At 39.1% G+C, this 13,583-nt stretch overlaps 1 protein-coding gene across 6 annotated transcripts in view; it reads left to right on the top strand.

The window, feature by feature from the left end:
* PPP4R1 (protein phosphatase 4 regulatory subunit 1) overlaps nt 1-13,583 on the top strand; it is a 70,402-nt gene that overhangs the window by 22,903 nt on the left and 33,916 nt on the right. For 5 of the 6 annotated variants that reach the window (XM_067290705.1, XM_067290706.1, XM_067290708.1 and 2 more), the window contains one exon: nt 2,526-2,632. In XM_067290705.1, the coding sequence (XP_067146806.1) occupies nt 2,526-2,632 (107 nt within the window). Of the gene's footprint in view, nt 1-2,525; nt 2,633-13,583 lie in introns of those variants that run through there. The other variant, XM_067290709.1, reaches the window with a different exon arrangement.

Below are 13,583 nucleotides of genomic sequence, written 5' to 3'. Positions count from 1 at the left end.
AGGTGAGTGTCCCTTCTTAGCTCTGAGTGGATTTAATAAATAAGTCTTATCTAGTTCAGGATAGGGTTTGTGTTTTCATCTCCTTCTTTTGAGGAGAAGGTTTGTGGCTTTTAGCTTACATGGTGTGTACTTCTATGTAGCCATCTCATAGCTCACACGAAATACCAAAGACTCACAGCGGGATCTGGCCACCACAGGTCAGCATACTGCTAGCAAGGCTCTACATGGTGATGAGTCTTTTTAAAATGTCCAGCATGGTAGGGGCCCATTCCGGAGTCCCCATGAGCCAGATAAGGTGTAGTGCTGGTGATTGTTGTGGTTCCTTATTCACTGTGACCATTTTCATACTGGGATGTCCATCCATCCCTGCCCTTACATGTAGAGTATTCTATGAGGGCAAATGTCAAGTAGAGATCCAGACTTGGTCATTGCCCCAGACAGCTTGGATATTGTCTTGACATACACTGTGTAAGGAGTGTATTTCCAATGGGAAATTCCTAAGAGTAGAAAGTGGCAAGAAAGCTGTATCTGAAGTAGAAGAGGTGCTTGAGGTCATTATTTATGATTTTTAGCTCTTGTGAAATCACCAGGATAAAAGGTAATAGGCAGTATGTTTAATTTGAAGCATATTATTCTAGAAGTCAGTTCTGTTTCCAGGCCCAGCTTGCAGCAGTATCTGGGTAGTTTGTTCTGGTTCAGTTGTGCAAGGAGTTCGTGAGCACCACCGCTTATAGCTAGATTTGCTGACATCTATTCTCTAGTCGAGATTGTTGCATCTTCATCAGTGGTCTCAAAATTCCAACTCAGCAGGTCAGTTGACTTCTCTCTTTCCAAAATTGTGTTTGATATGTGTGAGGGACATGCATCCACACAGGCTGGCATATGAAATACACTTCATCAGTTTCTCTTCTCTTTTCAGAGGTGTCCAGCCCTTTAAAACACCAAGTCACCTCTGTTTCTAGGTTTGTGTGTCACATAGTCTGTTTCCCTAGCTGAACTTCAAACTGAAAATTAAGTTCTCTCTCTGGAAATATTGCATTTTTACCAAGTTGAAAGTCAAATAGAATGAGGAAAAGGAAATTTGTTAAAGGCAAAGAGTTTTTGCAGCTTGTTTTTTAGATATTTTTCATCTGTATGTTAAAACAGTTTCATTTAAAATAGTTTTGCAAGTGGCCAATGTGAAACATGTAAATTACTGATTTCCAGTTTGAGAAAATATAAATGTCTGCTTAGTTTTGGGCATTCATGAAAACTCACTGAATTTCTCCAGTCACATGGAACTGTAGAGTTCACAAGGTCCCCTGTACACCAGGATTGTGACCCTCTGTTTGTTACCATTTTGTGGCTATCTTTCACATTCCCCATTTGTCCTCAATGTGAGAGAGTTTGTCTATGCATCTGCTGTTGTTTACTGCCTTTCTGTTTGTCAACAGTGTTATATCTAGGCTACCTCCTGACAGTGTTTCCATCAGTCAGTTCTAGAATTATCTGGCATTTGTCCTGTGCAGCTTCAGCATTTTGATAAATTGCTCAGGGGCAGCAGAAGAGTTAGCAGCATGTGGAACAGTGTTCCTTGGTCCATTCAACTGTTGCGGTAATCCTGATAGCTCTTTGGACTAGTGAGCGGGTGTTCAACCCACACTGCCCAAAAGGGTGAAAAATGGCATTAAAGAGACAGCCATGTTGCCATTGCAAGCTGTTATTGAGAAGGAAGGTTGGTTGACACATGTTGTCATCTGTATTGTTTAAAAATTTAATGTTTAGGACTCTCCAGGTAACTGATGGGTATGAATTCGTACCATAGGCTGCAACAGTAACAGGACAAAAATCCAGATCTGATTGTATCTTGTCACTGACAAGTTAACCCTTAAAAAATTTCTCATGACTTGGAAATAGTAACTGAAGCGATTCTGACTTGTTTCATATTAACTTAATTTTCATTTGCTACTTTGCTTAATATATGTCCCAGGAACACACATGCTAGTGCATGTGTTCTCTTTATTTTCACAGTGTGTACACATTGTTCTATATAGCGTTTGAATGAAGCATAGCTTTTAAATGTCATCATTGGTTTGGAAATCTTCAGCTTGAGTGCTCATGCTTTCATTTGTGAAAATAAGCTCATAATTCTATTTAAAACTGTCCTGACAATAGTGATGTTGCCTTGCTTTGTATGAATCAAGTTAGGGAATTCGGAAGTGAGGATGGAAGGCTGATACTGACTTTCCAACATTCAGCTCCTGTGTGTTCACTCAACAAATAATTACCATTTGTTGGTTTGTGGCTGGTTTCCATTGTCCTTGTAAACTGAAGGGATAATTCCAATGTTACGTTTGAAGTTAACAGTTCTTTAGGATTATGGTGAACATAATTCCTAAAGCAGTACTAACTAAAATTACTGAGTTAAAAATGAACCTACGTAAAATTTTACTGTTTGATTTAAGAAACTTGTATGACTGCATGGCTTTTTGATTTAGATGTGTTTCTGGACACAGTGCTATTTTTTAATCTTTCTTGTTATCTAGGCAAATGGTGGCTCGAAGTTTGCTGGACACTTTGAAGGAAGTCAGTGATGATGAGAGAGATTGTATTGCTGTGTTGGAGAGAATCAGCAGATTAGCTGATGATTCAGGTAGGTAGTATTAAACGTGTTATTGGGTTAATGAGGGAAAATTAGAACTGCTGAACTTGAACCAATGTACTCTCTCTTACCTTCTTCCATATGCAACATAGATTTCTTACAGAATGCAATAAAATGCTGTAAAATTCCCTTTCCCTGAATCATCCCCCCAAAGATGACTTTTTTTTCCTTGCTGTTTTCCTCAACAGCGTTAAGCCCCTTCAAAACACAGGGTTAGAACTTTCCATCAGTACGTTTTGAATAGCTTTTTATTCTGTACTTATTTGGCTGATTAGTAAATCTATATGATTACTTTACAATTTGTAGATAAAGATGAATTTCTTGCCTCGAAAAGAATCATGCCAAATTCCCATTAGTTTTGATAGAATTTGAATGCTGAAGTTGTTAAAGACTGATCACTTTTAAGCAATGTTCAAGATTGGTCCCAGCTGTGGGATGATTTTTTTCACAACCAGATGTGAAGATAAGAGGCAGGAGGAATTGGTAGAAAAGGTACAGATATGTTTAAGTAATGAGTGGGAGGGGTTTGCAGGGAGAGAGGGGTTTTTGCTTGTGAATATTTTGAGACCATTGGGTGTTTGGGATAAAAGGTAAAACTAGGAGAAGATTGGGAAACAAATGTGAAAGAAAAGAGAGAGTGCTTAAAAGGAAAAAAAAAAGTGGGAGAGAAAAGTGGGAAAAATTATGTGGACAGATCTGCAAAAAAATTCTGGGTTGAAGAGTCTCTTGAAAGAGTTGAAGGGCTTGAATTTGACATAACACAGTGCTGATATCGTTGAAGTACCAAAAGGAGGAAAAAAGGCTTTAGCAGCAAAGCATCAGAGAAGATCTAAACTTCATTCTTTTGTCATTTTAGGAATGCTGTGGAGAGTAAGAGAAATTTATATTAAATCTTGTATGAGAAGAACACTTATTTCTCCTGTTAAGGTCTTTTAGTTGTTTTTCCCTTCATCCAGAATTGCAGGACGTAATGCTTTGCAAGGATAAAGTATTCTGTAAGAACCTACTGTCTTCATTTAAAATATACATTTTGATTTTTGTGAGCAAATGTCCATGTTTAGTGAGGAAAAATAATGTGTTGTAAACATCATATAATTGTTTTGAGTACATCTCCAAGGATTCTTTAAAAGAAAAAAAAATCACTGTTCATTTAAAATTGCATTTTTAATCCAAAACAGTGGCATGCCACTGTTTCTAGAGCACTTTCCTGGCTAAGCTCTGACTTTGGAATCTATACATATATACAATGTTGGTTTGTGTGATGTTTTTAACAGTGCTGATAATCACAAACTTTCTGAAGCTTCAGTTTGTTTTGAGTCCTGAAAACAGGACAGGTGTGTCCAGGGGAAAATGGTCTTGTACAGTAACTTTGTAGCTGTAGGCTTTCATTTGTGACCGAGTGTGTCAAACTGAAGTTTGTTTAGGTAGAAAGGGAAGGAAAACCAAGAGTTGAGCTAAATCCAATTTGTTTCCTTTAACAAGGGTGGAGTACATTTTTAGTCAGGGTTGATATTTTCTCAGCGTCAGTAAAAGCAACATTTCAGGCTCTTCCTGCATTGTAGAAGTTGTCTCAGATTTGCCAAACTAGTAGCACTGGATTCTGTAGCTGCCCCACAAATTAAATTTCTGCAAACTTTGAGTTTCATGCCTGGAGCGGTTGCACTATTGGACTTAGCCTGTTACTGTAAGACAGGTAATTAGAATGATCCTTATGTCTTAAACCATATGAAAATTCATTAGGAAACTAGATCTGCTTTGTATCTTTCTAATGTATGTGCCTGGCTAGTATTCAAACTACAGTGCAATGGTATTTTTTTAAGATTGCTATTACTAGAATTGTTTTTTATTTTTCTCTTACCTGATGCTTTTTCTTCCATTTAGGGTATTTTTTTCCAACTTGCTCTGCAAGACTTAAAATGACTAAATTTGGGGAGGTGGGGAAAGCTTGTAAAATTATTTGTGCATTTTGACTCGCTTGGTCAAAGCCAGATGTCTGTATCATTAGAACCATCCTGGAGTCAAATTTTTGTGTTTGAAAGCATGAATAAATAAAATCCAGTAACGTGTGAATTGTTGGGAAGTCAAACTAAATTATGTACAAGCCTTCTAATTTTTAATAGGTTTTATTCATTGGTCTCATGCTTTTTTGTGTTTTTTTTTTTAACTTTTTGAGGTATTTTTCATCTCTTTGTCAAATCAAGTCAAAGAAGGTGAGACTTTTTTTAATTGTATTTGGGATTGTGTGGTTTGAGTTGAAAATTGAATTGAAAAATTTACGTGGGATACACAGTATCTGCTGCTGCTGTTATCTAAAATACAGATACAACAGTGAACAAGAAATACCACTGTCCTAATGTTGTCTAAACAGTTCTCTGCCTTGTAGATGCCTGGCAACCTCTGAAGTCCAGTAGCTGGGCTGATGTTTTTCAGACATTGTCTCTGCTTGAAAAAGAAGCATTTTTTGGGGGGGGGTGTTTTGGGTTTTTTTTTTTGGTTTTGGGGTTTTTTTTTGGTTTTGGGGGTTTTTTTGGTTTTGGGGGTTTTTTTGGTTTTGGGGATTTTTTTGGTTTTGGGGGTTTTTTTGGTTTTGGGGGTTTTTTTGGTTTTGGGGGTTTTTTTGGTTTTGGGGGTTTTTTTGGTTTTGGGTTTTTTTTTTATCAGTTGGGACTCCAATGAGATACCCATTTCTGTGTCTGAGCGCAAGAGAATTTCAGCCTCACTAAAACAATTATTATATTTATTCTTTATTTTATGGGTTGGTATGATTTACACAAATCTTGACACACCAACTGGCTGTCATAACCTAAATTTTTTAAGGCATCATGACAGAGACAAATACCAACACTAAAGTTATTCTTAAAAATGAATGTGACAAGAAATTGTCAAAAATAGCTTTTGATGGGAAATATCGTGGACTCTTCCAGGCATCTTTTATTGATTTCACTGATTTATTAAGGTTTCTTTGTGCAGGGGAAAAGAAATCAAGTATTGCATATATAAAGAATACTATGTGATGTTTTAGCATCTTTCTGTCTGCAGCCAGTGTGTGGGTTGCATGTGGACAGATAGTTACTTGCGGTGGTGTAGTGTGTGAAGAACAGCTCTGACTACCATAGTGTAGTTACATGTACAAATTGTATGAAGTGGGTCCCCTCTAGATAGGACATGAAGCATTTTGGATGCTTTCTAATGAACTAGTTCCAGGTTACATTGTCTCATGCGGTTTTGCAACCTTAAGGTGACTAATACAGTTCTATTGGAAAAAATACACTCACTTCAGATGGTGTTAAAGATGAGATGCTCCCAAAACAATATTGCCAATTTTGATGCGATGAAGGAACACAGGAATTGCAATCCTCCAGTATCACACCCTGCTGCAATCTGCAGCAAATAATAGCTGTTTCAGTGGAGGAAGCTCATCCATGGCAGCTGAGAAATAATCAGCCTCCCCCTATCCCCTGGCTTCCCAAAGAAACCTCCTCTTCAAATCTCAGTTGTTTAGAGGGTTTGTTCTTTTCAGCATTTGTCTTCATTGCTGAAGTTGGGTGTTACTGCTCAGTCTGCAATTTTGTTGTGGGATTTGGGTTTTTTCAGTCCTTCCAAACTCTGGACTTCCGTACTGTCTTTGTTAATGAGTTCCCTTCCATAGTTACAGCTGTCATGAGGAAGGAGATATCTTGTATTGATTTTTGAATCTGCTATTTAATTACTTGTTAATTTTTCTGCTTCTTCAGGGGTATAAGTATGGCTTTTCAATTAAATGTTTTTATGGTGTCTTTGAACCCATAGAGGCTCAGTACATGGCAAAAGTTGATTTATTCCCCAGGAATCTTTGTTAGTGTTTAAAAGATTGTTTGTAGTGAAACAGTAGGCCTTCTTCATCCTCAAATATCTTCTAGACTGGATTATCTAGACTGGCTGCAGACCTCTGTGAGCTTGAACAAGGCACTTAGTCTTTTTATTTCACCTGTGTAAATTGGTGTTACTACTGTAGTTTAAGCTTGGATAATACTATTTCAATTGCAGCTGTTGGTATAGTTGAGAGGTGCTAACAATAGCTGCCCAGTAACACATATTACAGTGTTTCGTTTAAGAAAAACTTCATGCTTAAGTAATATTAATGGGGATGCTAATATGTCCCCTTCCCAGCTGCCAGGAGCTCCACCTGATTTTTGCTCCATCTTCAATGTTTAAGGGGTGTTCATACTTCTTCCCCCACCTCCAGCTACATTATGATTCCCCCCGCCCCAGCAGATGCTACCCTCCTTTGTCTCCCCATGCTTATGCTTGGTGACTAATGGCAGATTTCCCCCCCTCTAATTAGTTACTCTGTATTTCACTTCTTGCTCTGCCAATCAGTATGGAAATCCATTTCTGGCTAGTAAGATGGAAAAAAACTCTGACTACTGATGGACCGCATGAGGACTAGTCTGTTTGATGGACTCCTATGTTAAAAGGGACAGGCTCTGATTACAGTGTATTTTTATATTTTCCCTTGACCAGATTTTCTTCTGTCTACAAGAGAAGTAGGAAAGTTGGACAGATGAAACAGGAAATGAGAGAAATTGAAAGGGAAAAGGTGGATGACCCTAGAGGAAAAGAGGGGAAGAGAAAGTGGGATTTGGAAAAGGAGATAAAATTTTAATAGATAAACTGTGGAATTTATTTTATTTAGACTTTATCTTTGACCATACAAATGCCACCCAGTTTAAGACAATTTTGCTAATCCAGTACTATCGCCATGCTGCTGACTGATTGTGGTCTTCAGTATGCTGTAGACTTTATATTCAGGCTGAATGTAGAAGTGGGCATCTCTGGCAGGGGCTCGGGGGTGTCGGTCAGCATGAAAGTTTCCCATAGTGCTTGTTTCTCTATAGCACATATAAATCAATATTTCCACTTGTGCTTCACCAAAATACGGCATTTTTTTAAAATAATGGAAGAGTAAATGCAAAACTATGCATTCATCCATTTACTCCCTACTCTTAACCCTTCATAACCCCTTAATGAGAACAAAATTAATATTTGGATGTACTTAAAACATTCAGCAAAGTTATCTGTTAAAGTAGAATTAACAACACTGTTAGTTACTGTTCACATACATTTTTACTACCCCAAGAACCTTACAGACCCTCACAAATGTAGGGGAAATGGAGTGCTGCTTGTATTCCAGAATGGTCATTTGTGGATAATGAAAGCTGTGCAGAATTTCTTGCAAACACTATATGTGTTGCAGAATAAGCTGTTGTGAAATAACTCTGTAGTTGTGAGTGCTTGGCTCTGGAATAATCACTTCATTTACAAATAACTGTTCTGGAGTAGCTGATATTATTCTGTGCAGCTCTGCAGTAATTCCCTTTTCCAGTATACAGCTCACCATGGTGCTTCCAGCTGGTTCAACATTGTGAAAGTAGAATACAGGCATACCTCACTTTATTGTGCTTTGCAGATATTGCATTTTTTACAAATTGAAGGTTTGTGGCAGCCCTGCGTTGAGCAAGTCTGTCAACGCCATTTTTCCAACTGCATGTGCTCACTTCGTGTTTCTGTGTCACATTTTGGTAATTCTTGCAATATTTCAAACTTTTTCATTATTATTATATCTGTTATGGTGATCTGTGATCAGTGATCTTTGATGTTACTATTGTAGTTGTTTTGGGGCGCCACGAACTGCGCCCATATGAGACAGCGAACTTAATTGATAAATGTTGTGTGTGTTGCAACTGCTCCACCAACCAGCCATTCCCCCGTCTCTCTCCCTCTCCTCCGGCCTCCCTATTCCCTGAGACACAACAGTATTGAAATTAGGGCAGTTAATAACCCTACAATGGCCTCTAAGCGTTCAAGTGAAAGGAAGAGTTGCACGTCTCTCACTTTAAATCAAAAGCTAGAAATGATGAAGCTTAGTGAGGAAGGCATGTTGAAAGCTGAGACAGGCCAAAAGCTCAACCTCTTGTGCCAAGCAGTTAGCCAAGTTGTGAATGCAAAGGAAAAGGTCTTGAAGGAAATTCAAAGTGCTACTCCAGTGAACACACCAGTGCTAAGAAAGCAAAACAGCCTTCTTGCTGATAGGGAGAAAGTTTTAGTGGTCTGGATAGAAGATCAAACCAGCCACAGCATTCCCTTAAGCCAAAGCCTCATCCAGAGCAAGGCCCGAACTCTCTTCAATTCTATGAAGGCTGAGAGAGGTGAGGAAGCTGCAGAAGAAAAGTTTGAAGCTAGCAGAGGTTGGTTCATGAGGTTTAAGGAAAGAAGCCATCTCCATAACATAAAAGGGCGAGGTGAAGCAGCAAGTGCTGATGCAGAAGCTGCAGCAAGTTAGCCAGAAGATCTAGCTAAGAGAATTGATGAAGGTGGCCACACTAAACAACAGATTTTCAATGTAGACACAACAGCCTTCTATTGGAAGAAGATGCCATCTAGGACTTTCATAGCTAGAGAGGAGAAGTCAATGCCTGGCTTCAAAGGACAGGCTGACAGCAAGGGATCTAGAATTAGAAGCAGAGCCTGAAGATGTGACTGAATTGCTGCAATCTCATGATAAAACTTTAATGCATGAGGAGTTGATTCTTATGGATGAGCAAAGAAAGTGGTTTCTTGGGATGGAATCTACTCCTGGTGAAGATGCTGTGAACATTGTTGAAATGACAGCAAAGGATTTAGGATATTACATAAACTCAGTTGATCAAGCAGCGGCAGGGTTTGAGAGGATTGACTCCAGTTTTGAAAGAAGTTCTGTTGTGGGTAAAATGCTATCGAGCAGCATCGCATGCTGCAGAGAAATCCTTTGTGGAAGGAAGAGTCAATCGATGCGGCAAACTTCATCGCTGTCTTATTTTAAGAAATTGCCACAGCCACCCCAGCCTTCAGCAACCACCACCCTGATCAGTCAGCAGCCATCAACATCGAGGCAAGACCCTCCATCAGCAAAAAGGTTATGACTCGCTGAAGGCTCAGATGATGGTTAGCATTTTTTAGCAATAAAGTATTTTTTAATTAAGGTATGTACATTGTTTTTTTTTTAGACATAATGCTATTGCACACTTAATAGACTACAGTGTAGTGTAAACATAACTTTTATATGCACTGGGAAACCAAAAATTTTGTGCAACTCACTTTATTGCAATACTCGCTTTATTGTGGTGGTCTGGAATGAAACCCGCAATATCTCCAAGGTATACCTGTACAGTGAGGATTGATGCCTCTGCAGGGCTGAATAAATATTGCAGGTGTATATACCCCCCCCCCCCCACATTTTATATATATATATATATATATATGAAATCCAAGTGTATGTGCATGAGCAGCTAGATGAGTGTGTTGACATGTACGTTTAAGAGAAGTGGTATCAAATTTTAGGGAAAATGAAAATACTTTTCATGGGTGGGGAAAGAGCAGGTAAAGACTTTAGCACTTTTGGAGTCAGTTTGGGATATTGGTTTAAATAATGGTTGGTGAAACAGTAAAAACTGAAAGTTGACATATGCAGACCAAAGTCTGCCCAGGTTTTTGAGATGTTGGAGGAAGTGATTGGTTTCAGGTGATCTAGAGATTGAGGGAGGTAGAACTTTACCATTGTATTCTGGAAACTTCTTTTAAAATTTATTTCACAAAGAGGAGAACTGGACATCCATTTTATTTTATTATTCTTAGTTTAGCTTAATTTCTAAAACTCAATTCAGTAATTCTGTGTCTAGAGAATTCATAAGACCTGATGGAATGAAATAAAGTGCTTATAAATGAGAAAAATAGATACGAAAGTGTGGCTGCTTCTGATTTTTTTTCCAAACTTTTTATGTTTGACAAATTGCAGTTTCTTTCTAGTAGCCTGCTACTTTAAGGCACAGACTTGTATATTCAGGAGATAGTCTGAAAAGAAGAGCATTTAAAAATACGTACTGTGCCAAAATGGAAAAATATTGTTCCAAGCTAATGTTATGGAGAACCTAATCATACACAGTAATTCTCCAGAGTGCCTAAAATGGAAACTTCTAATCATGATGTGAAGTGGAATTCTCCATCCAAATTTTGTTTATATTGTGTGAAAGCCTGGTCCCAACTGTATTGTGCAGTGCAAAAATGTATAATACAGATGTGTTCCCCAGTTGGATGAGTTTATGCTTTAAGAAACTGTGTGTAATAATTCTAGTTGATAATTCTAACAGGTCGTTCCCTGCGTTGACGACCGAGCCATAAATTTGGTTATAAAAAAACATAAAAAATTTAAACTGAAATGGCATACACTGTCATGTACTGAAGCCTGCTGGAATCTGTATTAGAGCTGCTGAACTTCTAAGCTCAAGAGGAAGCTGAGGAATGAATGAAGGGAATGAGAGAGGGCTGTATCCTTAGTGAAAGTCTTTGTCTCCTAAAGACCCAAGCAACAATGCCATAATGCAAAAAACCTGCTCTACTGTAACCCCATCAGATCATAAGAATAGGCTCTATTCAGTGCACACTTGAACGTATGCTTCAGTATTTGGAAGAATTGAGCTCTTATCTAAATTGAGAAACTTAAAGTTCAGATTCTTGTGTAGCAGCAGTAATGCCCCAGAACAGCACAAGTGCTTTTCTGATAATGAAATATGGTGTTGCCTTACACAGCCAGTTACGCATACAGTGTGTGTTTGCTTTTAATTGACCTTACCAAGACTGAATAGTTTCCGTGTTCTTAAAAGCTAGGAAACGTAAGAGCTAAGAGGCCTCCACTGTCTTGATTCATTTCTGGGCATGAATTTTACAAATCTTTAATTGCACAGTCCCATTTGTGCTTAGGAGCGCAGGAAGTACAGTGCTCACTTAATGTGAGTAGCTCGTCTGTATTGTCATGCGGTGTGGCCACTCAGTCGTAACTGATGCATAATAGATGAACTCTGTTCTGAAGACAAAACTATCTTATATTTTTGATACTTGTTGCTGTCTTACTGGAGTGCTTCATAACTAAATGTATTAATAGATTTTTCCACAGCAAGTCTAGCCAATTTGGGGAAAGGGAGTGTTGCTATTACTTTATCAGTGTGGAGGTATCAGGGTCAAAACCATCTGCCTGTTTTGAGTGCTTGAACTATGAAGCTTTACGCATAGCTCTTGATAAGCTGAATACAGAGCTTCTGCTTTTGATTGCAGTGGTGAGTATTCTTTCTTCAGCAGTGAAGGCATAGAGTTTGAGATTAGGATGTCAGTAAAATGAGTAGTGTGCAATTACTCTGTGGAGAGTTTGGTTTAAGCATTTTACACTGCTTTACACAGGGCAAAGGAGCAGATCACGTTTCCCACTCAGCAGTGTTTTACTTCTTTCGCTCTATTTTGATGGTAATATCAGAATAAGTAGATAAGTAGCCCCTGCTTGCTCTCTTACCATCGCTTGCTTGCTTCTACCATCAGAGAATTCTGCTACTTGACAGAAATGTGTGATTGCACAGAGGAACCAATCTAAGAACCAGTTCTCACCATTAATCATGCTACTGTGGTGGGGCAAGAGCTGTATCAGCCTGATCAGTTCTTTGATATGGTTTGCTGACTGGCTGCACAAACAGTTGCATTGGCATAATGGAAAGGACAGCTGCAAGTTTTGGGATTGCAAGGGTGGGAATTGCCAGAAGGAAGTTCAGAAACAATTTAAGAAGCACTGCTGCCAAACATGTAGCCTGGGCCAGACTCTCTCTCTTTCTCTCTCTCTTTCTTCTCTTTTTTCTCTCTCTCTCTTTCTCTCTTTTTCCATCCCACCTCCCCTTCTCAGTAGATATCAGTTGTCTTCCACCTGCTGCAGGGAATGAAGCAGGGGTCCTAAGAAGCGAGAAAGAGATCCTAGTGATACATGTGACACAAGCCTGCTGCACCCTCAGATCACGTTCTGGGCATGTTTTGAAATAGCAGCCTTATGGGAAAGGTGGGAACGAGTCCCTGCAGCCCTGGCATTGGGCCCTGGTTCTGGTTTCTGGTCCAGCAAGTTCCTGTCTTCCTTCCCTTTAGCTGTGGGTTTTATCTCATTGTCATTCGCCACTCAGCCTTCCCCATCCTCGTCCAGCCTGCTCGTTCCTGGTTATGCTCTGATTCTCTTCATAGCTGTGCTTCGACACCTTCTTTTCTAGCCTTTGTGCTTTCTGGCTTTGAATTGGACACTTTTCCTCTGTTGCTTTGCCTGGGTACTAGGAAGGGAGTTACAGGAAGCCTGTCTATCTTTATGCTCAGTGGTTTTCTTCCTGGCTGGAGCAGGCATTCAGCTTAGTCTGGTGGTGCTGGAATAGCACCTCCTCAGTTGCTCTGAGGATGGTTCATCTGCCGCGTATTCAAGAGAGTTGTTCCTGGGAGAGGGGCTGTGTATAGTCTGTCCACAGTGGTGATGACTTTCTCGAACCCGAAATGTGCTCAGCGAGGAAGGACCCTTCAATTTGTAGCTGCTGTAACCTCTGTCAGGTACTGAGCATGGAAACAGAGGGTGTTTCAAGGCCTTTTAGCTTAGCCACCTTTGGGCAAGTTTTTATGCAGATGGAAGAAGCACCTTCCTGATGCAAAAGGACTCCCTTCTCTGTCACATTTCAAAGCCATTCTTCCAAAAGTGAAGAAACTAGGCCTTGCCATATAAGAGGACCAGAACTTAGCATCAGAGGAAAATAGCTGGTTTACCAGCTTTAGTCTAGAGAGCTCATCTACTTCCCCCCCCCCCCCTTAAGAAAACTTCATGCCACTTGTGTTCTAATGGCTGTTTTGGCAATTTTTTGTAAGCAAGTGAAAGATGAGTTTTTATAATTGGAAGTACCAGGCAACTTTAATAGTAGGAGGTGCTATAAGCTCTTATTAGAAAATTAGACTGAAGATAATAACTTTTTATTCTCTGACTACATTTTTTTGGAAAAACTACTACTAGTAGTATTTTTTTCTCACATAAATATGATGTGTAGAGTTTCTCTTTCAAAATTAATGTCAAAATTAACTCTTAACA

The sequence above is a fragment of the Apteryx mantelli genome, chromosome 2 (genome assembly GCF_036417845.1).
Source record: "Apteryx mantelli isolate bAptMan1 chromosome 2, bAptMan1.hap1, whole genome shotgun sequence".
In the NCBI taxonomy this organism is placed as follows: Eukaryota; Metazoa; Chordata; class Aves; order Apterygiformes; family Apterygidae; genus Apteryx; species Apteryx mantelli.
The sequence above is the reverse complement of the archived record's forward strand: the minus strand, read 5'-3'. Positions and strand labels throughout refer to the sequence as shown.